This window comes from Toxorhynchites rutilus, chromosome 3 (assembly GCF_029784135.1).
Source record: "Toxorhynchites rutilus septentrionalis strain SRP chromosome 3, ASM2978413v1, whole genome shotgun sequence".
NCBI classification, from domain to species: Eukaryota; Metazoa; Arthropoda; class Insecta; order Diptera; family Culicidae; genus Toxorhynchites; species Toxorhynchites rutilus.
The window spans coordinates 310,444,624-310,470,506 of record NC_073746.1 but is presented as its reverse complement, the minus strand read 5'-3'; the positions used below and the strand labels follow the sequence as shown (position 1 = coordinate 310,470,506).

At 35.9% G+C, this 25,883-nt stretch overlaps 1 protein-coding gene across 4 annotated transcripts in view; it reads left to right on the top strand.

The window, feature by feature from the left end:
* LOC129779975 (zwei Ig domain protein zig-8-like) overlaps window positions 1-25,883 on the top strand; it is a 629,574-nt gene that overhangs the window by 520,949 nt on the left and 82,742 nt on the right. For 2 of the 4 annotated variants that reach the window (XM_055787789.1, XM_055787790.1), the window contains exons 5-6: window positions 706-916; window positions 1,943-2,002. In XM_055787789.1, the coding sequence (XP_055643764.1) occupies window positions 706-916; window positions 1,943-2,002 (271 nt within the window). The remainder of the gene's footprint in view (window positions 1-705; window positions 917-1,942; window positions 2,003-25,883) is intronic. The other 2 variants (XM_055787791.1, XM_055787792.1) reach the window with 1 other exon arrangement.

The following is a 25,883-nucleotide window of genomic DNA, read 5'->3' as shown; positions in this document are numbered from 1 at the left end:
AGTATAGGAGACTTGTTATACCTGTATAAACAATATTATAACATTCTTCAAGGCACTTCAAATAAGAATAACCCTGGCGGCCACTTTGTTGAGTATAGTTGAGTAAGATAGAATTAAGTTTTTTTTTTCATTGAAACTATGTGTTTTCAACGGTTAACAATGGGTATAACACCCCCTATAAGAATATAAGAAAACATCGCGAGTAGCAGGATCGTTTAATGAGGATCAATAACAAATATGATCACTTAAGCAATGTATTTGTCGTTTTGAATGAAATCTTGATGACACTTCCTTCGTCTTTGATAATGTTAACTGTAATTTTAAGCTGATACAACAGGCATTTTGCTGCCAGAAACGTGTAATTTATTCATACCTCTAGAATCAAGTGACTCCAGCACAAAGTCGCCCAAATGCCTGATTGGGTAGATTGGAACTTTTTGCGAACATAATAACATTCCGTATGCATACCAAATATTTTTCGTTAAAAAACGACACAATAAATATTTCAACTGAATGTGAATATTAACTTCGCATTAAATCATTTAATGATATTTTACGAGAAAGGACGAACCAGTCCAGGAGGCTGAAAGTCTCTATAATGAATAATTAAAAAAAGACAGATCCGCCAAACTTTGAAATAAACCTCGCGCGAAAGCGCGAAAGTCACCGAACTGATGAATGCGTTCTCTTCCGTTCGTTTTGCAGGTTTCATGGATGCGCAAACGAGACCTCCACATACTGACGTCCAACATTTACACCTATACCGGAGATCAGCGCTTCTCGGTAATCCATCCTCCCGACTCGGACGACTGGGACCTGAAAATTTCGTACGCTCAGCAGAAGGACAGCGGCATCTACGAGTGTCAGGTCAACACCGAGCCCAAGATCAACCTTGCCGTCTATCTGACCGTGTCAGGTTAGTAGCATTTTGAACCAAGATCCGCTCCTCTGAATCCAAAATAATCCACAGCTGTCTCGAAACAAATTTTAAATAAGGGTTGGGGTGCGGAAAAGAATTCAATCAACTTCCATCGACCGAACAGTATATTAATATCCGTTCCATTTTTGTATGCTGATATTTCTCCGGCAGCTTTCATTAAAACATAAATACTTAACAAAGAAGCAATATGCACACTTCCCTTGGCTCCGTTTCACTTCACCAATCGTGTTGTCTGTTGACGGAAGCTCTTCGCCACCATTTTCAATATTCGTCACGGTCTCTCTGCAAGTGAATTCTGTTTAATTTCCCGTTTCCGTTAACAATACACCCATTTGCCCGGGAGCCCGATTTTGTTGTTTCCATTCTTTTTCTCCACTTGGTACCAACAATTTGGTCCGTTTGGAAAATTCTATAAATTATCCTCTTCAAAAAACCCATGACAAACTGGAGAAGGAGATTTGTTCGGAATGTTCCTGGAAATCAGACGGTTTCCAATCGGCAAGAGTTACGGTGGGATGTGGAAAACAATAAGACCATTGCTGCGTTTCCTACCGCTTGAAATACTCTCTTTGACTGTCAACCATCCGTGGCGGGGGAATTCCTGCGCCTACAAAAGGCTGAGGCTGAGGATTTGTTCGTCTCGGCGTCGGAACAAAGCTTCAATAAACGATTCAGCAAGTTAGCCTGAATGGAGTCCTCCGATTGTGTAACGATTTTGCACGCATCCGCCAAAGAAGCAATAAATCATTCACATTTCATAAATCCTCACAACAGCAGCTATGCAATATATTCGCAGTAACACTCTTTGAAGCAATCCAAGATAGAAGTTACCTGTCCCAGAATCCCAAGGCAGATTTGATAGGAACAATACCACTGATTCACATATTCCATTCACCATTCTGCACCTCTAATACCATTTTCTCTTCTTCTTCTTTTCTTCTTCCGAACGAATCCTTGTGCAATCCCGTCACACCATCCACCAACCAATCAACCCAACACCAGAGGAACGAGACTTCGTCCAAGCATCGGGAGGCAAGCACTTTATCGGCACCGCTGGACTAGGTAATGCACACTGAACACACACCTACCTTCGCACATACACACCGATCACCCAGATCCGCCCCTCCTCTAAGGAAGCATAACAAAAAACATTCTATTTCCTCACCGAATTTTCTCAGCAAAACCCGCCTAATCTACAACCCGTTCACCATAATCGAGTGGCCCCTTTCAAAAACACCCACCGTTCGCTTCCCATAAATCCTCTGCCCGATTCACCCACTCCCACGCAAACATCCCATCTGTGCACCCCCAGACCACCACCAGAGAGGAAATCAAATGACTATACAATAGAATCATAAATTTTTCTCCGACCGAACCGTTCCCATGGCGTAGCAGCGCGAATGGCGCTGCCAGAGGAAGTGAGAACAGCAAAGCGCCGCAAGGGTCGCGGACAATGCAATGGTTTTTTTTTGTTTTGTTTGCTCATTTTTTTTTTGTCGTTTTGTTATTTCATTTGTTGTGTTTTGTTTGCGCTGTTGTGTACTGTATGAGTGCACTTTTTTTCGCCCGACTACAAAAATATAAACAAAATGAAAAGTTTGCTTCTTTCTGAGTTTCGTTCAGCTTCTCGGCGGTTCGTCGATGGTTTCGGATTGGTCTCCTGGGAATGGGATTGATCAGTGGGAACTTGATAACGATCTTAAAAAGGAATACATTGACCAAAGAAAACGTTTTTTTCCGGGAGAAGCTTATTCAGGATGATTAATCCAAACATAAATATAGAACAGCTGTCAACAAGTTTCACTTTCAGAATATCTTGTTGAAAAAATCGCTAGAATGAATTAATTGTCTTAATTTCATTTTTTTTACGTAGGACTACGTCTTACAGGATTATATGGAAAGTAAATTGAAAATCCAAACACAGAACATGTAAGAAATATTGCAAGACCGCTTGTAGCTCGACCATTTCTTGCTAAACTGCGAAGATGTTTGCATCAATTGATAACGTATTTCTACGCGTCCATCATGATAAAGAAAATGACATTTTTTTATCAATCTGTTGAATAATTGTAAAATGTCAAGCAGTATCCAAATGTGCAAAATTCCTAGTTTTGATAGGCTCAATTTTTGTTTTTGTTTTCCAATTTTTGCCGTCAAAATTTAGTATACTTACAACACATTAGCACACCGGTTTCGTCCCCGACATTACTCATAGATCTATTTCAATTTGTTTACTTGTTTTCAGCATGATTATTGAAATGTTTTATGTTGTTGAACTCACATTGGGCTTCCAGGATATTTCAACAACCTCTTCTAAAAAGACAATTTTGCATATTTTCTATAATCTAAGTATGCAAAACAAGTATTTAGCGTTCAACGAGAAAGTGTGGTGAGTAAAATGAAAATCTAAAAATGGACTATGTAACGGAGCTTGAGCTTTGTAGTTGCTCTCAGTGAATGACTTGAACCAGCGTTCTGGTTCATAGTGGTTTGAGGCCAAAGGAGATTGAGTGTCATTTTTCCGTCTGTGAACAACTGTTCCAGTGGCAAAGAATAAGCAGTATCTTTATCGAACCGTGGCGGGAGATGAAAAATGTACATTCTGTTCAACTTCTATAAACTGGTCGTTTATGATCTCGCTGCTTTGTGTCATTGTAAACAAACAATGCTTCAATTTATTCAATTTATTTTCTAGTGTGTAGTTATTGATGATTACCATACATTGCATGATTTTCGTATGTGTGTGTGCAAGCGCTGAGTGTAAACGAATGTTTTTGTATCTTTCAAGTGTCAAATTTCATAAGACTAGTTACAACTATCGTTGCTTTATATGTTTTGATCAATAAATCGGGAAAATACCGAAGGGAAAAGTGCTCACGGAGAGAGAAGAAAGACAAATTGATGCATTTCACCAAGAAAATGTTGGTATCAGAGAAATTGAACGATCCCATCAAGTAGTGCTCAATTATTTGACGAATCCTCAAGGATACGGTAAGAAGGAGAGAGCTCCACGTAAATCGAAGCTCTCTGACCAGAATAAGCGGGAAAAAGCTAGAACAGCTTCGAATACCTCGAAATCGCTTATGCAAATAAAACAATATTTCAATTTAAATGTTACTCGGGTGACAATTCGTCAAGTTTTGGTAAAAAATCCTCACATAAAGAAGCCCTCTCTACATACATGTACATACATGTTCTGGAATCCTCTCTCCTATCGTTTTTGCGTGAATATCGTCATAAAAAATTAAAATTCCAGCAAAACAATGCTACTATTCATACTAGCAAGGAAACTAAGCAGTGGATTAAGGACCGAAAATTTATTTTTTTGGACTGGTCGGCTCGCTCTCCAGATTTGAAAATCTAAGGGGGATCCTCGTACGCAGAATCTACACTGAGGGAAAACGGTACACCACGATTGAAAGAGCTCAATGTCGCAATTTCGGAAACATGCAAAAATATCGAGAAATCCGTTCAGCAAAATTTGGTAAATAATATTCCAACAGAAACTTTCAAGGTTATTGGCCCAAATGGCAAGGTTGCCAATAATTAACATGTAAATCAGTCGATAGTTTTTTGAAAATTTCATTGATAATACTTATGAATTTTGAAATGGTCTTATAGAAACTGGACAGCTGAAATTATCATATTTAAGCACAGAGGAGGCAATCTGGCGTAGTGGTAACATCCATGCCTCTCACGCTGAAGGTCACGAGTTCAATTCTCACTCCCGACATTCTTCCAAAAATGGAAGTAAAAGTGACGAACCAGCCAAATGAGTTGAAAATCACTATAATACAGATATAAAAAAAAATATTTAAGCACAATAAGTAAACAAACAACTCTTGAACTAAATAGAACATACGGGTCTAAAATGCGTGTTCTGTAAACAACATTTTTGCATCAAACGGAGTTTATTTGAATATTTCGAAAATTTACTCTGGACAAACGGCTGAAACTCACCAATTCGAAGCGTAGTTGCAGTAACAGTCTGGAATGCAATCATCCGGAAAGCGACTGTCCTCCAAAAATTTGTGATAAGAAACATGAGATCACTCAATCAATTTTTTTTCTTTTTTGTTGGTATCAATTTCTACGGTCTATGAAATCTCACGTCTTTCTTATGATGGCTTTGGTAATAATTAAGGTCAGTTGGGGAGGATCACATTTAGCGTTGCGAGAACCCCGATCACTCTCCATTGATTGATCTTCTAATAGGCGGATAGAGTTGAATAAAATTTGTAGTTTGAAGACTCTATGATAGAAAAAAAGACAGTTCAAATTAGAAATATTTTGTTCAAATAAAAAAGACAATAAATTAGAAATATTTTGTTCAAATATCTCGAAAATGGCTGCATTTAAAAAAAGAGATTGATAATGAGGATTTATAATTTGTGGCTAACCTTGATTGCTAGCATACAAAAATTTTATGTTTTGAAAATTCATAAAAATACGATGTTCCACAAAGTTCGTCAAAAATAGTTTTACCATCTCGGACTCGTTTTCTGAATTTTCCAGATGACTTCTATTTTATACGAAAAACATAAAAAAAATACATATTTTAGATATTGCAAATCCAAGTCCACCTATCTGTATGTCTGTCTGTCTGTCTGTCTGTCTGTCTGTCAGTCAGTCTGTCTGATTCTTATGGACTCGGAGAATTGGCGTGTTGGTGGTTAGACACTCCTCCCCCTCTCTAAGGGGGAGCTGCCAAACAAATGAAACACAAATTTCTGCATAACTCGAAAACTAATCAGGCAAATGGAGCCAAAATAGGCATGTGGAGGTTTTAGGGGACACCAAACGTTTCTATAGTGATTAGACATTCCTCACCCTTCTCTAAGGGGGGGCTGCCATACGAATGAAGCATAAATTTCTGCATAACTAAAGAACTAGTCAAGCAAACAGAACCAAATTTGGCATATAGTGGTTTTAGAGATCGATAAACGTTACTATGGTGGTTCGTCACTCGTCCCCCCTCTATAAGGGGAGCCTGTAATACAAATGAAACACAAATTTATGCATAACTTGATAACTAATCAAGCAAATCGAGCCAAATTTGCCATGTGGAGGTTTTAGAGGCCACGAAACATTTCCCCCTCCCCACCCGTTCTCACCAAGTGGGGGGCTGCTATACCAATGAAACACAAATTTCTGCATAACCCAAGAACTAATCAAGCAAAAGGAACCAAATTTGGTATATGGAGGTTTTAGGAGGCAATAAATGTTTCTACGATGGTTTGACACCCCCTTAGGAAGGGGGAGGGTTTCGAGCATTACTCGAGAATCGAATTTTATGTACGAGAAATTTTTCTACGATGGTATGACACCCCTTCCTCCTCTGGAATGGAGAGGGTGTCCCTTAAAAATAATGTACATATTTCAACCAAACATATTCCAACCAAACATGACAATTGAAAATTTTCGGAAAATGGGAAAGGTCGAAAAATTCAATTCGCATGTCTACAATTACATATTAACAAACGTTGTTAATCCATTTGATGTTTGCGGTAACGAAATTAATCTTCGTTCGAAAGTGGAAATAGATTGTAATGTGATAAAACGCACTCCTATATCATCTTCTATCTATATAAATAAAATTGGATCGCCGAATGTGAATCTCCAGAGAGGAATTGTCCGATTTAGGGCCGTCTTTATTCTATCATATTTTTTGTATCAAACATTTATTCCATGCGACGGAGAAACATGTCATTTGCAAGTGGTTGAAAAATCTTGAACGAGAATTGTGTCTGAAAATAATCTGATATTATAATGACGAGTTTTGGTAGAAGCACTAGGAATTTTATAATAAAAGATAATTATAAAGGTATTGTTTTTTTTTCAATCAATGAACGATTCTGCGATTGAGTAATTCCAAATTAAATCGACAAATGACAAAACATGAGTTTTTTTGATTCTAATGAAAGTGTGTATTCCGTTTGGGTTAGAGGAAATATGAGTTTCCCACAGCAATTGGGAATTTATTGACTCAAGCGTAACTTTTTAAAAGGGCGTATCGATTTGAATAAGAGAAATCTTTGATAATTTATATCTCAAAAACTATGAGTCGTACCGAAATAGTGTCTTAGAAAGAGCTATAGAGTATTGATGGTTGAATATGAAAAAAATGTACACTGAGAAAACAAATTAGTACTCTTTTTTTATTTACAAAATAAAAATTCAATTTGCAATATCCAAAATACATATTTTAATTTTTTTTTTTCATACAAAATAGAAGTTATGCAGAAAATTAAAAAAATGGACCCAAGATGGTAAAACTATTTTTGACGAACTTTGTGGAACATCGAATTTTTAGGAATTTTCGAAACTTCGAATTTTTGTATGTTAACAATCTTTTTAAGCCACAAGGTTAGTATCAATCTCCCTCTAAATGTAGCCATTCTCGAAATATTTAAAAAAAATGTTTCTAATTTATTGTCTCTTTTATAGTAAATAATCCCTTTTAATATGTTTGTCGTGTTATATCATCATGTTAATGGAATTTTATGAATTTGCTTATAATTTCCAACAAATTTTCCAAATACATCATCATGGTTCATTTTTCGACTCAAGCGTAACTTTTGAAAAGGGCGTATCGATTTGAGTAAGAAAATCTTTGATCATTTATATCTCAAAAAATATGAGTCGTACCGAAATAGTGTGTTAGAAAGAGTTATAGAGTATTGTTGGCTTAATTTGAAAAAAATATACACTGAGAAGAAAAATTAGTACTCTTTATTTTTATTTACAAAATAAAATTTTAATTTGCGATATCAAAAAATATATATTTTTTATATTTTTTTCAATTTTTTCATAGAAAATAGAAGTCATGTAGAAAATTTAAAAAATGGGCCCAAGATGGTAAAACTATTTTTGACGAACTTTGTGGAACATCGATTTTTTGGGAATTTTCGAAACGTCGAGTTTTTGTATGTTAGCAGTCATTTTTAATCACAAAGTATGAATCCTGATGTTATTTAAAACAAAAAAGGTTATTATCAATCTCCTTCTAAATGTAGCCATTCTAGAGATATTTAAAAAAATATTTGTAATTTATTGTCTTTTTAATAGTAAATAGGCCCTTTAAATATGTTTGTCGTGTTATACCATCATGTTGATGAGATTTTATGAATTCGCTTATAATTTCCAACAATTTTTTTGATTGATTGAAGTTTGTATTAAGATAAAAAATATTTTTTTAGTTTCGCTACGTTTTGTATTAACCCACATGTCTTCGAATGTTTCGTAACGTAACTCCTAAACATATGTCTTTACCATAACGATGTATTTAGAAAAGTTGTTGGAAATTATAAGCGAATTCATAAAATCTCATCAACATGATGGTATAACACGACAAACATATTTAAAGGGCCTATTTACTATTAAAAAGACAATAAATTACAAATATTTTTTTAAATATCTCTAGAATGGCTACATTTAGAAGGAGATTGATAATAACCTTTTTTGTTTTAAATAACATCAGGATTCATACTTTGTGATTAAAAATGACTGCTAACATACAAAAACTCGACGTTTCGAAAATTCCCAAAAAATCGATGTTCCACAAAGTTCGTCAAAAATAGTTTTACCATCTTGGGCCCATTTTTTAAATTTTCTACATGACTTCTATTTTCTATGAAAAAATTGAAAAAAATATAAAAAATATATATTTTTTGATATCGCAAATTAAAATTTTATTTTGTAAATAAAAAAATACTAATTTGTCTTCTCAGTGTATATTTTTTTCAAATTAAGCCAACAATACTCTATAACTCTTTCTAACACACTATTTCGGTACGACTCATATTTTTTGAGATATAAATTATCAAAGATTTCTCTTACTCAAATCGACACGCCCTTTTCAAAAGTTACGCTTGAGTCAAAAAATGAACCATGATGATGTATTTGGAAAATTTGTTGGAAATTATAAGCAAATTCATAAATTTCCATTAACAAGATGGTATAACACGACAAACATATTAAAAGGGATTATTTACTATAAAAGAGACAATAAATTAGAAACATTTTTTTAAATATAGAATGGCTACATTTAGAGGGAGATTGATACTAACCTTGTGGCTTAAAAAGATTGTTAACATACAAAAATTCGAAGTTTCGAAAATTCCTAAAAATTCGATGTTCCACAAAGTTCGTCAAAAATAGTTTCACCATCTTGGGCCCATTTTTTTCTATTTCTGCATAACTTTTATTTTGTATGAAAAAATTTAAAAAAAATAAAAAAAAATATGTATTTTGGATATTGCAAATTGAATTTTTATTTTGTAAATAAAAAAAAGGGAACTCATTTTTTTTTCTCAGTGTATATTTTTTCATATTCAACCATCAATACTCTATAACTCTTTCTAAGACACTATTTCGGTACGACTCATAGTTTTTGAGATATAAATTATCAAAGATTTCTCTTATTAAAATCGATACGCCCTTTTCAAAAGTTACACTTGAGTCAAAAAATTCCCAATTGCTGTGGAATACTCATATTTCTCCCATCCAAAACGGAATACAAACCTTCATTTGAATCATAAATACATGGTTTTAAAATATGCTTTTTTAGAATGATTTCATTTGGAATTACTCTTATCGAAGAATTCGCTTCATTTCCAACGCCTGTTAACACGTTGAGTCCCAAATTTTTCTTACTGCTCTTCCCATTCAGCCCGCATCAAGAGCGTTGGCACAATATCAATATCGTTCCTAGCTCCCAAAAGTATTTATCGTATAAATATAAAATAGTCAGAAATTCGACTAGAAAGTAATCACATTTTGTGAACCATCCGAAAACAAACCCTATATATTTTTATTTTCTTATTTTGTTTTTGTCAGTCCCAGTCAGTCAGCGCTTTCCTAACAAAAAGCTCAACGTCGGCCCCTAGGGACCGACGCGGAGCTCAACGTGTTAATTTCACGTATGTCCCGACTGGTTTACAGAAATTAAATCTCAAGTGTAAACAAACGCAGCACGTGATATAAACACAGATATCACCCTTGAATTAAGTGTTGAATCTTGAATGAATACATCCGGGTATAAATTACAGATGACTCCGATGACACAGTTTCATTCCACCGAGTGTTGTTGACACCCACTTCCGCTCCACTTTGCAAGGCGCTAAACAGATACCAATGTCTCCCAATTCCAGTGTCATGCCACGCGTTTGCTACAAACACGTATCGCACGCGCGCTCCAGAGCGATAATTACAAGTCGTAAATTTTTCACGCAACACTTTTGCCTCCGGAGTAATGGCGGCAGCAGCAGGGTGAAACAGGAGAGCGGCTGTGGTTGAGCGTGATAGCCGCACTCCACTCCCGCCCACTCAGCAGATAATTATTTCAAATTATCCAGCCCGTTTAACGCAAGCATCTACCAAATTGAACAGTTAATGTATTGACGTCGGGAGGTGCGATGGGAGCGACGGGAGTATAATTCCTACTCCAATAAATCGCGTTAATGCTCCTGCGCGTACTAACTTTCAGCAGCGTGTGGTACACTCGTACCGTTAATAATGCTCCATTAAATTGAAATTGCATTTAATCCCTTCCCTTCCGCCCTCCCGTTTATCCCTCGGCAGTGCAAAGCACATTCGAATCCGAGTGAGCTAAACCAAGACCAGCACTAATCGAAATTATTATTGGTCAACCGCAACGAATATAACTCATCATCAACATCATCATCACCGTCATCGTCGTCAGCTGCGAATATATTTCTATTAGCCATGTCAGCGGAATGTTAATCCCAGCATGACTTGACTTAATGACCGTTCCCAGCGATCATGCAATTGTGTTGTGGCTAAATTAATTGAATAAATCATTATCACGTTAATCCAAACATTGTTGGTGAGTATTTTCACGTGAACTAATTATTATCTTGTGGTTTTGGCGGCCGGAGCGGGAGTATCCAATATTTGCACAAACCCTCGACTGGACCATGTTTGCCGTTCGGATCAAACATCGACATTTCGGTTGCCCAACTTCACCTCTTCCACGAAATCAGCCGTTGGCGACCGACCGAAAACTAGTTCCAATTAAACAAACGATGCAATTGGAATTTAGGACTCGTCCGGAATCGGTATAATCACACCCATCTGGGATAATTAGAGCTACACGGAGCGGAATCGAATCCGATTTGAATTCATGTCAGGGAATTTAGGAACAAAAGTTGGTAAATGATTTACCAAATTGCGGCAGTTTCATTAAATTCAAGAGACACTTCGGTCGGAATGTGATATCGTGATATCGAATCAAAACGCATTATGTACCGCAGATTTGCTTGCAGCTGCTCCCCACCGAACATCGTCCCATCGCCGCTGAAGTCAAAGTTGATCCTCCCCAACTTTGTCTGCGACAGCCCGTGTCCGCCCATATCAACCAATGCCATCCGTAAACTCCTCGCAAAATGCCAAAACCCGTTACCGAAAAGTGTTACATCGCTTGATTGCTATTGCGAGCATTTTTTATCCTTTTCCGCTAGCTTCTTTTGTTCCGGTTATTGCTGTAACCGGTTCATTCGCTTTTTGCTCTCCAATATTTTTTTTTCTTCCTTTCTTTACATCTATCCACTATCAATTGGATTGCAGGCGCCTCGGCATAATGGATCCTTGATAGTGAGCGTCATGACGCGCAGAACACGGAAGAACGGCGGGGCGGTGACCAAAATGGGCACCCATTAGGTTTAAAAGCCAAACGCCACGTACACATTTGCCCGGAATGCGGCCATTTTCCGAACTCCACAAACAAATATTCACGAGGAAAGTTTTGTGGTTTTGGAGAGGGGGGAAAGGAAGTACGGAACGGAACGAGCGAAGAAAACATTTGGCCTAGATTGATATTGTGGTATTGTAAAGATTTTCTCTTCCGCCTTTTTTTTGGTTCCATGATGCCGTTGGCACTATGAAAAAACGTAAGGAATTAATGGGGGGGGGGTGCATTGGAAAACGGAAACATATTATGAGAGGGGCCAAAATAAGACGAATTCGCGCGATGGATACAAATTGTCGGCAGATGATATTAACTTTCCCCACCGGAAGCCTCCTAGTCTGGGAATACTGTTTGTTTCCGTGCTGGAGGCCATCCTCAGAGGACGTTGTTCGTCGGGGGAGATTCAGTTTGGAGCGATTCACACGCACAACCTAGGCGATATGGGTTGCGACATGCAATGGCTTTTATTACCACTATCCATCGGAAGTGGTTATTTTTTTAATGGATCTACTAATAGGATATTAAGTCTAATTAACGCTAGCTTGGAACAAAATCAGGTAAATTGGCAGAAGACATGACTTCCCCAGGAAAAATATACATAAACCTGCCCAACCGACAATTGTTTGTAAAGTCAACTTCCACTGTTCATTGCCACAATTTTCGCGAAAATTGACCATTCGTCGTTGCGGTTAACTTTTTACACTCTCAGTCCATCCGCCCGCATGAAAGTTTAACCAAAACTTTCGAGTGAGTCGTGATTTGGTGGAATGACAATGCACAATTTTCAGTGTTGTATCCATCTCATCCCCAGTCGGATTTTATTTTTTTTATTTATTTATTTTATTTATACTTCAGTAACATAAGACTTGCTGTCTTTTTTGGTTACAAAAGAAAAAATAAGTATACATGAAGTGCGCCACGAATTATTGAGAGTAGTTTCGAGACAATTGGTATTAGGTTGTGTTATTTTGGGCAGTTACATCTGCTCACATTTTTTAACCACCAATGAAATCCCCGAATTCGAGCTGGTTTCAATTTATGGCGTGAACAAATGATTGACCAATCTGGAATCTATTCGAAGTTCATTACAAGAAAATTACTTGATTAGCTTGCAGCTTTTAAAGTGCGAATTGTCGGGCTTTACGTTTCACACCTTCCATCAGATCTCCATTTTGGAAAATTAATAGCAAATGTACATTGAACTGTTTCGCTTTTCCAACTTTTTTCGGAGTTCTCTTGAGTTTCTGCTTAACAACTGATCGACATTTCAATTCCAGCTTCAATAAAATTTCATTTTTCAACCTACAGCTGAAAATTGTCGACCAAACCAAGTTTTCTTTTGAGCAATTCCAAATGAAATCGACAAATGACAAAACAAGAGTATTTTTGATTCCAATGAAGGTTTGTATTCCGTTTGGGTTGAAGGAAATATGAGTTTTCCACAGCAATTGGGATTTTTTTGACTCAAGCGTAACTTTTGAAAAGGACGTATCGATTTTAGTAGGAAAAATCTTTGATAATTTATATCTCAAAAACTATAAGTCGTACCGAAATAGTGTCTTAGAAAAAGTTATAGAGTATTGATGTCTAAACATAAAAAAATATACACTGAGAAAAAAAAAATAGTACAGGGAAACTTCGATATAACGTACACATTTCCAAAGTGTAGAGGGAAAAAAAATTCAATATTTTTTTCCTGATAGAACAATGAATTATCTGTATTGTGATGCTAAAACAAGTTTTGTACCTTCAATCAATCCCCAAAATACAGCTGGTTTTGTGATTCCGGATTCTAAATGAATCAAGTTTTAATCAACAGTACGAAGGGAAACATCATGAGAAAGGCTGGCTTCGTCTTCTGATTGAAGTTATTCATTAACTTTACTAAAGCAGCAACACAATAATGTATTATAGACTACGTTTGTGAGTTCTTTATTATGCTTCGATATAACGTACAATTCGATACAACGTACAATTTTGAAAGTGAAATGTACGTTATATCGAAGTTTACCTGTACTCTTTTTTTTAATTACAAAAAAAAACTTTAATTTGCAATATCCAATATACATATGTTTAATTTTTTTTTTAATTTTTCATATAAAATAGAAGTCATGCAGAAAATTAAAAAAATGGGTCCAAGATGGTAAAACTATTTTTGACGAACTTTGTGAAACATCGAATTTTTATAGATTTTCGAAACTTCGAATTTTTGTATGTTAACAATCATTTTTAGCCACAAATTATGATTCCTGATGTGATTTAAAACAAAAAAGCTCATTATAAATCTCCTTCTAAATGCAGCATTCTCGAGATATTTTGAAACATATATCTAATTTATTGTCTTTTTTAAAGTAATTATTCCCTTTTAATATGTTTGTCGTGTTATACCGTCATATTCATGAAATTTTATGAATTTGCTTATAATCTTCAACAACTTCTCCAAATAAATCAACATGGTAAAAATAAATGTTTAGGAGTTACGTTGAAAACCATTTGAACACATATATATTAAAAAATGTGTTTTTTATCTTAATACAAACTTTTAACATGTTATACATGTTGCGCCAACAGAACACAATATTTATAAAAGGAAAAAATATAATTCTCTACAATTTGGGCAAATAATTCCTATATTTATCGGAGTTTAAGAGATACTAATAATAATACTAGAATTTTTATCATTTATTTTTTATCAATATTTATTTTTTTCAACTAACAATTTTGTTGTAAATAATTTATTTTTTTCATTATTTTCTTATATTTCTATACACATTATGATAACTTGCTGCATTGTCGTTAGAGTACAACTTTGCTGCTACTTCATTCTCGGATACAGGTACAAAAGAATGATACTTTTGGGTACCTGGAATTGGTTTGGTGTTATCATACATGCTACTCAACTCTTCCACACCCTGATCATATTCTTCTTGTGACATATATGAAAATGACAATTTTGTAAGATAGTCTTCTTTTCGCTTGCTAGCCCAGTCAAATAACGTTTTTGCACTCGTAATCGGATGTTCATATGCTGCCTAGCCAAACTAATCTTGTTGCCAACCGTTTTAATGTACCACCAATTGCATCACAAGGTCCTTTGCCGTGTGATGTTGCAAAAAAAATGACATTCAGCGTCAATGTCGTATTTCGATTCGAACTGACATAAACTCGCAAATTTTTCCTATTTTTATGCTGGGATGCAGCACCATCCGACATGAATTTTATTCTTTTTAACTGCATTTGTTGTTTCAAAAATGTTACCAATTTAGAAATAAATACTTGCACAGCTATTGTGTCATGACTTAAAACTTCAGATATAACTATAACGCTTAAATTTGCCAGAGAACCTTTTTCATTTCTATAATAAACAACGAATAGATGGATTGTTGCTTGATCATTGTTCCAGTGATGACTTTGAACTTCATTTTGAAGCACAAACGAATAATTTTCGGAAAAATCGCAAATCACAACAACCTCATTTTCTTGCAAATTAGCTTTTATATTGTTAAGAAATGTGAACTGTTGTGTTTTAATGTAATCATGAGTAAGTAATTTTTCAATTTTTTCGCAAAAATACGATACAAATTCTTCCACCGGTTTTACAAGAGTTTCTGTGTCGCATCGATCAGTAGAAATCCATTGTGCATAAGTGATTTCAATTAAATTGCGTTCCTGAAGCTCATCTAGAAATCAGTTTCCAAACTCGTCCATTGTTGGGCATTTTTTACATTCACGAAGGTAACAGTATTTTGATCTTTTTGATATGTTACATAGTATTTTTTCCATATATTCTTTGCATTAAATGTTAAAGGAATATTTTATGAGACTATGACGCATAAGATTTACATTTTCATGGAATGTACAAACACAAACGTTATGATTTCCAGAACTACTTTCGGAAATTCATAAAAATTCGATGTTCCACAAAGTTCGTCAGAAATAGTTTTATCATCTTGGACCCATTTTTTAAATTTTCTACATGACTTCTATGTTATATGAAAAAATTTAAAAAAATTTAAAAATATGTATTTTGGATATTGCAAATTAAAGTTTTTTTTTGTACATAGAAAAAAGAGTACTAATGTTTTTTCTCAGTGTATATTTTTTTCATGTTTAGACATCAATACTCTATAACTCTTTCTAAGACACTATTTCGGTACGACTCATTGTTTTTAAGATATAAATTATCAAAGATTTCTCCTACTCAAATCGATACGCCCTTTCCAAAAGTTACGCTTGAGTCGAAAAATTCCCAATTGCTGTGGAAAACTCATATTTCCTCCAACCCAAACGGAATAAAAACTTTCATTCGAATCAAAAATACATGTTTTTAAAATTTGCATTTTTTGGACAATTTCATTTGGAATTGCACTTTTCGGAAATTTTGACATCTTTCTCTGCTCAAGCTTATCTTGAACCTTTCCAGTTTTCTGGTATCGTCATCCGAGGGCCAATTGATCACCGGGGTGAAGTAGATCAATGAAAATAAACCGAAATTTCGTGAGGTATTATTTCATTAAAATTATAAACTTTCCTTTATAACGCGATCAATAGTCGTCTGAAGGTTCTTTTCGTCAGGGGTTCTCATCGAATCGCTTATTAAATCGCATAAAATTTTATGTTTTCCTGAACAGCATTTTCGTTTCCATTTTTAACTATGGCAAAGAAACATATTTTCAACACATCAAAACGATAGCAATAGACACTAAACGTGTTAATTCACACACAGCAGATTCGTTACAAATACTATGAAAACAAGTGGGAAGAATAAATTTTACAAAAAAGCACCATGAACGACAACTTTATTTTCTTAACCATTCAACTAGTGTTGCGGCTCTGTATTCTCTGAAACGAGTGAACTGAATTAGACGCGATAAGTTTTATTTGAGAGAACCCTCTAAAGTTTTGTTGGAATCGTCCCACGGGTTCCGGAGATATGGTCGGCCATCGATTCCAGAACCCAAATCAACACAAAACCCACCAAATATGATCCAGATATGTTCCGGATCAAGTTTCCGAGGGAAGTGACCACTTTATGACCAGAACAAAATCCCATCATGTGACATATCGAACTTCATTGTTTTGTCAAAACTAGATCATTGATGACCATTTCAAGGGTTTTTGGTTCAATTAGGACAGTGGTTTTCAACCTTTTTTGCTCCATTCCCTCATTTACGAAAATTAATCCCAGTGCTTACCCCCTATCAAAATTTTGTAAGAATGTCTGCAGCATATCGGTAAAATAATGAAAGAATACAAACGGTTTTCGGGTTATATTCGCAACAAATTTGATTTTATACTTGTATCTGATTACAAAAAGGTATTTAAAGTCAGTGTGGCACCTGCACCTGAAGTATTTCCACCAAAATCGTAATTCTTGAGAACGTTGTCGAAAAGCACACCTCATGTCATCTCCGATATCCACTCTGTTACGGTGTTTTATTTCCATCAGCAGCATTGTAAGAAATCGAGATTCACAAAATTCCAGATTTCCAGATTAACACAAAAGACAATAAAAAATTGAAATTGATCCGAAAATTTCGTCACTGCCAGTCGGGAAGCATTTCAAACCATGCCCAAATCTTGTTCTTTGATATAAGGAAAATTTGTGTCAAGTTCAACTTGTTGTAAAAAGCCTCGACAAATGTGGAGGCGATCTGGCGTAGTGGTAACATCCATGCCTCTCACGCTAAAGGTCACGAGTTCAATTCTCACTCCCGACATTCTTCCTAAAAAATGGAAGTAAAAGTGACGAACCAGCCAAATGAGTTGAAAGTCACTATAATACAGAAAAAAAAAAGCCTCGACAAATGCTGTACAATCTCCTTTTTCATGGTCTTCTGTACTGTTTCGTCGTCTGTTCCATCATCATTCACTGACGAAAGTCTTCAAAACATTGCGAAGTTGTTAAATTGAACATTATATTTCAGATTTGGAAATGTTTGCCGAGAATCGAAAATTTAAGCGTATCTAATAAAGATTTTGTGGCATTTTTTGCTAATCATTGTCATTTCCAATGCGAAGTAATTGTGCAATATTCCCTAGCACAATTCCCCCCTTTTTAGATTTAGAACTTTAGATCGAGATATGAGAAAGGCACGACTATACCTTTAGGTGGATTAAATCAGATTTTGTATCCTCAATTATCCTCTGAATTATCATTCAACTGGCCATAGGCAAAGAAATCAATACATTTTCGTGCACATTAGCCTAGAAAACAACGTTCTGTGACCTGATGCTAGTACATAGTGGTTTTAAAAATAATTGGGTATGAATTAAACAAAAGATTTCGGAAATATTTACATTTTTGCTGAAAATCGTGATCAATATGCCTCCGGTTTACGATAACCGTGTAATTTTTTTTTTACCTGTGGGCTGCTTGAAATCTGCATTGACGTATGTTTCATCGTCCATTATGACCCAATCAAACTTGGTCAACAACGCCGTGTACAACTCACGCGCTTTTGATTCAGCCGCAGAGTTTTGCACATCTTCACTGTAACCTTGACGTTTGCATGTGTTGGCAGCTGGACTTGTTTTTTGGCTATTTATGTGTTGATTCACAATTCGTTTCCGATATCTCGGACAGAAAAGCTAGGATTACTTTTTAAATTGCTTTCCTCTCGGGTTTGGCTCCCTAGTAGTCGTAAGACAGTCCCCGAATACTTCAATAACACAGTCGATTTGACTGCTGTCCGAAACGCCAAAAAGTATGCATATATTGAACATCTTTTTTTTCCATTCAAATTTCAATATTTTTGAAATAATCTCTTATTTACACTGAGTGGGGGGTGAGAATGGATCACGCACAAATTTTAATTCCATGCCAAACCGATATAGTGATTGTCAGATTTTCATGAAAATTGGTAGTTTCATTCCTCACTGTAAATATTGGACCCGTATTTTTTATTTTTTTCACCAGGGTGGCCATTTCCATTTTATCTTTTCCCCTTTTTTCCAAAAATGACATTTTTCAATAATTCTTTTGAACTACCAGACCGATTTAGATGATGGATATATCAAATTGAAGCCAATGAGCTAGATTTTGTTTTCGTAATTATTGATTGTAATTGTTTTTCATAGCTTACATGGTTTCGGAACTAAGGTCTAAGAACTAAGGTTGTTTTTTTCGTTTTCGAGTGATTTTTAAATCATGTTAAATGTTTTCAGTTTTCGTTCAATATTCCTATGCGACTGGACAACATCTGTGCGACTAAAATCCAATTTTTATGCATGTGTGGTATTTCATGTGGCTCCAAATTGATATATCAATCATCTGAATCGGCCCGGTAGTTTAAAAGTTATCATTTTTAAAAAAAGTCATTTTTGGCAACAAAAAAAAACGGGAAAAATGATTTTCGGACCGTCGGTAAACATTTCCATCGCACTTCTATGTGGATTGACACTATTTTCGTAACTCAAACAATCATTCAAGACACTTACATGCTGTTAAATTATCCTGAAATTATTGAGAAATTGATTTCTAAACACAATTCTTAATAACCCATTGTCACCCCCTCTAAGGAGTGAGATTGGGTCAACTTTCATTTAATCGTAGTTCAGTGAAAAATTAAGATTATTCAACAATTCCTTGAACACTTACGAGTGTTCATCATTAGAGAACATTTCTACGCCTTCAGAACTGTGCTTCACTCTAATTTACGATGGTTATTCAACAAAAAGTTCGAAAATTACCTTTGTTGACCCATTTTCCTCCTCACCCCCTTACCCCGTTGCTTAACTAGTTCTCGAATTATACAGTAATTAGTTTTTCATTTGTAGGGCAGCCCCCTCCCAAAACCTCCATATATCAAATTGGGTTCCTTTTGCTTGATAAATTTTTGAGTTATGCAGAAATTTGTGTTTCATTTGTATGGCAGCCCCCCACTTAGAGAGAAGGAAAGGGGTATCTAACCACCGTAGAAATGTTTCGTGTCCCCTAAAACCTCCACATGGCAAATTTGGCTCGATTTGCTTGATTAGTTCTCGAGTTATTCAGAGTTATTTCCGAGTCCGTTAGAATCAGACAGACAGACAAAAATTAATTTTATATATATAGATATAGATAAAAAATTTGCTAAAAAATAACTTTCAAATTTAACAACTTTCCGAATGGTTTTCATAATTTATTTTGGTACCAGCTATTATCAGAATCTTCATACAATCACGTTTTTTTTTACCAAGCGCAAGTTCATGAGCCCAATCGCAGAACTGTTCATTGATTGATCTTCTAATCGACCCCGTTGAATTTACCTTTTACTTTAAAATTCCTAGTACTTCTACCAAAACTCATCATTATAATATCAGATTATTTTCAGACACAATTTTCGTTCAAGATTTTTCAACCACTTGCAAATAACATGTTTCTCCGTTACATGGAATAAATGATACAGAAAATATGAAAGAATAAAGACAGACCCCAACCCTCTTCTCCCCTTAAAGAAGAGGGAGGAGTGTCTATTCACCATAGAAACGTTTCGTGCCCCCTAAAATCTTCACATGCCAAATTTGGCTCCATTTGCTTGATTAGTTTCCGAGTTATGCAGAAATTTATTTTTCATTTGTATGACAACCCACCCTAAGAGAGGGGGGTGGAGTGTCTAACCACCGTGAAAACATTTATTGCGCCCTAAAACCTCCAGATACCTAATTTGGTTTCGTTTGCTTAATTAATTCTCGAGTAATGCAGAAATTTGTGATTCATTTGTATGGCAGTATCCCCCCCCCCCCTCCCTGAGAGAGGGGAGAGGAGTATCTAACCACCGTGAAAACATTTATTGCGCCCTAAAACCTTCACATGACAAATTTGGTTCCATTTGCTTTATAAATTCTCGTGTAATTTAGAAATTTGTGTTTCATTTGTATGGTAGAAAGGGGGGGAGGGGTCTCAAACTATCATGAAAACCTTCCCCGAACCCAAAAACCCATACATACCAATTTTCATGTCGATCGGATCAGTAGTTTCCGAGTCCATAAGAATCAGACAGACAGACAGAAATCCATTTAAATATATATATAAGTAATGACCGAAGTGGCGATTACGATATAAAAAATAAATTTATTTTCACTAAATTTAAAGATTACACATCAACGTTCATACTAAGACTGAATGCTATCTTTTGTTCCCTGCCTTTTTATCATGTCGGTATCTCGCGTCAGCAGATTCCTTGTTATCCGTACGGTCGCGTTGTTTCCAGATCGAGTTCCTTTGAATGATGTCGCGTGGTCAGCCGTTGTCGTCAGTTGTTATGGCTCGCGATTGTCTTGATGGGAGGCCTCTGGATGCAATCTGATCCTGGTTGCATCGGTTGTTATGATTCGTTGTTACTCTAAGTGGTCGTGTGGGGTACATCTGGTCGTAACGTATAGATATAAACCTGACGCTGACTGAGACACATCAGTCCTGATACTAACTGGTTTGAGCATTATTTAACAAACAAAAAATTAATCGGTGTCAATTGGAGTGTTCCCTGAATAGCTGCAACCGGTATGTTGAACCCTTGCAGCGAAAGCCTTGTAAACCGGTGGGAGTTCTACAAGTTTTTCTAGTGGACCGATTTCAATCAATTGTTTTTTACGTAATCCTGGATATATTCCTGTCATTGTACGTTAGATTTTTTCAAAATATTGATTTTTAAAGAAATGGCGACATTTTTGTAAAAAATGCGTTTTTGAGTCAAAAATTGAGATCAAAACATTCACCAAAATATAATTTATCCTAATATCGAAAAAATCCTACGTTCGATGACAACAAATTTAGTGGAGAATCTGGAAAAAACTATTTCATCAAAATCGGATGGACCATTCCGGAGGTAGAACTTCCACCAGTTTGCAAAAGATGGTTTCGATAAAAAAGCGTTTTAAATTTTAAATACATTTATTTCGTTTATTTTACATCAGATCCTCAGTCTGCCATCCCTGGAAGAAGCCCGCAAGTCTTATTTGGCAACGAAAAAGTGACAGAGAGATCACCTTTTAAGCGTTGAAGGACAGACGCTTGAAAGGTGATCTCTCTGTCACTTTTTTGTTGCCAAATTAGACTTGCGGGCTTCTCCAGCTGCTTCAGATATCCGCACCTCTGCTCGTTCGATTTGGACCTTATGCGATTTTCCGAAGAAATTGTTGTACTCCGGTTCAATTTCAAGCTTAAGTTCTTTCATTATTTCCAAAACGCTATTTTTTCACCGCTCTGGTCGCGATAGTAAGCGGATTATACTGTTCGAAAATTTGATCGACAAATGCACAAAACAATTCAAAAGTCAATCTAGATATACTCATCCATTATATTGTTTGATAGCATTGGTAACCAGGAGGATATCCATTCTCGTAGGCAACTGATGTTGCATTCTTCACGCGCTTTTTAAGCAAAAACTTAGGTCCACCAATTGGCTTGAACTTCGGAACCGAGCATCGGGAAAACCTGGGACAGAAACTACAGTAAAATAGATATATACTTACCGAGTTATAGTTATGGTGATGTGATATCTAATCTAGTACGGCCTTGCCCCAATACTTCAAACGCGTTTATCTTGTTTCAAACAGGCAAGTTTTGTTTCAAACAGGCGTACAAGATGTACTAAACCGATTTATGTCGAATTTATATGAATACAATTTAGATGCATCTCTCTATCGCATGAATCAATAAAAACCCTTTTTTTTAATTTCTCTATTTAAAAAAATCGGGAAACGTAAAAAAAGTTTCAATCAGCTTTTTTTCCGCCATTTTGTCAAAAAACATGTTTTTGACTTGTTCGAGGTTCATGCGATAGCGGCATCTTTAATTATTCAGAATTTGTTATTTTTTTTTTGTTTCAGATAACCAGAAGGGCACAACTTTTTTTTGAACCTCCTCACTCCATCAGCTTGCAACTATTTTATTTACGAATATATTGTTTTGTTCAATTTTTGTTTTATAGTTATAGGATAGATAAACAAATAATGATATAGTGAATAGTAGAAATATCTTTTGTTTTTTTTTTTTGCTCGAGAACTAATCAAGCAAACGGAACCTAATTTTACATGTACAAGTTTTAGGGGTATGTAATGTTCTGAGATGATTCGGCACATCTACTCCCTCTACAGGATTCAATGGTTACTCTTCTGTAGGCGAACAGATCTTTATTGCACAATACACGTTTCCCCCCACCTTTTAAATTTTACCAAAGTTTTTTTACCGTTTGGTACATACGATTCAACAATGAAAGGAGATGACATTATGAAAAATCCAAGTTGATCCATACTTTTTGAGATAAAAGGATAGTCCAAATCACCCCAACTTACCCTACCTCATTTCTTTCATGCATTTTGTTCAAATTTGTGATAGCTATTGGGTTGTCAATATCAAAAAATTAACATTTCCAAAGCATATAATCGATGTTGAACACCAAAGATTCTGATTTTTTAAAATAAAATCATTGATATTTAGCGCTTGTAAATTGTCTAAATGTGTTGCCTTGGCCGAGTGGTTAGCGTCATAACTAACATGCCGGGTGTTCGGGTTCGATTCCCGTTCTGGTCGGGGGAATTTTTCATCAATGAAATTTCCTCCGACTTGTTCCGGCGTGTTATTTGGCATAGAAATCTCAACTAAGTACTAATAAAAATGACGCAAGTAATACTACGTTGAGACGGCGAAGTTCCTCTAGGAACGTTAGTGCCATTGAAGAAGAAGAAGAAGAAGAAGAAGAAATTGTCTAAATGACCACTTTCAAAACGCTTAAGCTACTACTTACACTGTATTCAAAATAGGTTGTCAAGTTTTCTTCGGGAAAAGGGGCCGATACAAAAATGTCCCCAAATGCTGTTTCGAAGTAGAATTACGTTTTACTGTATGTAATCAGTAATCAGAATAATCAGCAATCAGAAAGCATGTACGTTTTTTGGAATAGTTTTAACGTTAATACAGACAAACCTGTTTTTGTGAAATTTTATTATTTGTGTAATTGCTATTCAAGTTCCGATTTGAAAATAACACTGATTTTGATGTTTAAATTGAACCGAAGATTCTCTTAGATTTGTTTGATATACAATGAGTTACGTTTCCCTAATCCGTAAATGGTTCAAATAAACGGAAATTTGAAGCACTGAAGCATTGGTTCTGTGCATTTTGTGCTATTCTACTCCCGTATAATGGGTAACAAATGTAGTAACGAGGCAAAACTCCAATTCTCAACTCAACCTGCCAGCCACCAGTCAATAGTACCGGGTTTTCCATTTCGGGCTTCCGAAAGTATACAGCCCTGTGCTGACAACCGTTTGCCATAGCTGTCAACCAAAGCGTCATATCGTTAGTTGAATGTCTGCCATTTTACAATATGGATCGTTTTAGCATCGCACAACGTGTTAATTTTGTTAAATTATACTATAAAAATGATGAAAAACCGGCAAATGGTTTTCGAGCATTACGGACGGATTTTGGTCGTCATGGACGACCTACAGAGCACACAATCGCTAATGTAGTGCGTAAATTCGAACAAACTGGATCCGTAGCGGATATTGTGAAGCCTGTGCATCATCGTAATGTGCGTTCGGCCGAAAATATTGCTGCTGTTGCCCGAATGTTTCGATTCCACGGCGTGCTCAGCAATTGGGCTTGTCAAACACATCATTGTGGCGAATTTTGCATTTGGACTTGCACCTACATCCATATAAAGTCCAACTGGTACAAAAATTAGAGCGTGGTGACCATGGAATGTGTCGGGCATACGTCGATTGGGTGAACGAACAACAGCAGCAAAATGCTGAATTTTCGCATCAAAATTTCGTCAGCGATGAGGCACATTTCGAGCTCGGTGGCTATGTGAACACCCAAAATTTCCGTATATGGGGCTCAGAAAATCCACACGTGATTGTTGAGAGGCCATTGCATCCGCCAAAAGTCACTGTTTGGTGCGCATTATGGTCTGGTGGAGTCATCGGGCCGTATTTCTTAGAAAACGAGTACGGCGAGACGGTAACTGTGAATGGTGAGCGCTATGGACGCATGTTAACCGATTTTTTTTTGCCACAAATTGAAGATATGTATATGGATGACATGTGGTTTCAGCAGGACGGCGCCACGTGCCACACAACACGACCGAACATGGCCATATTGCGAACGAAATTTGAGGGACGCATAATTTCGCGTTTTGGTGATGCCAATTGGTCATCCAGATCATGCGATTTGAACCCGCTAGACTTTTTTTGTGGGGTTGTGCGAAAGACCGTGTCTATGCCAACTCTCCGCAAACTCTCGAACATTTGAAAGACAACATTCGTAAAGTTATGACCGAGATACCGCCCCATATGTGCCGAAAAGTCATCGAAAATTACCTGTTCCGGATCAAGGTGTGCGAGGATGCCCTAGGTGGACATTTGAATGATGTTGTATTTCACACATAATGGCATAAACCAAACTTTAATTTGAAATAAAAGTTTTATCGAAATTCGAATTCTAAGTGTGTTTTATCTCAATTTACTTTCGGAATTTAAAGTTGGAAAACCCTGTATAACATTCATTGTTAGCGGTACCGAGCGCATATTATGCGTAGTGGTTAACATCCGCTGCTTCCTTCGTAATGGAAAAAAGCTGTTTGTGTAACATCATAAAGCTACGAGAGAGTTGATTTCAATCTCTTTATTGGTTTTTCACAAAGTACCTCTATACACTGCGTTTCACAACTATGGAACCACTCATTTTTCTGAGTTTTCAGATATATATATACTAATATTATAATTTATTCGACAATATACCAGTTCATACTTTTTCTAAACAAATTTTAATGTCTTGTTAACTTATTCACGAACCAAAACGGTGCTACTATGAATAATAGATAACGGTACTCAGTAAAAAAAAAAGTTGTCATTCATGGTTGAAGAAAGGATTAATGAAAACTCCATATATTACGGCACTATGTAGATGTAAAGACAATTGTTCTGTATGTACAATCAGAGAGGTAAAACGCGAGAAACGCCAAACTAATTATTTTGCGATACATGCGAAAGATATCAAACGAAGAAAAATTATAGCAAATATTTTTTAAACATAAACATGAAAACATTGTTTAGTAAATACTTATCAGAAGTTTACAAAAAATAAAGGACACTTGTTCACCTTCATATTCTCACAAAGTTATACATCACTGCTCTTTCATGTAAAAATAATTGCGACCAGTACGACACACATGTCGAAATTCAATACGAACACGAACGGGTTAAATTTATAAGTTCAGTATCATTGATTGGCATAGTATTTTTTGA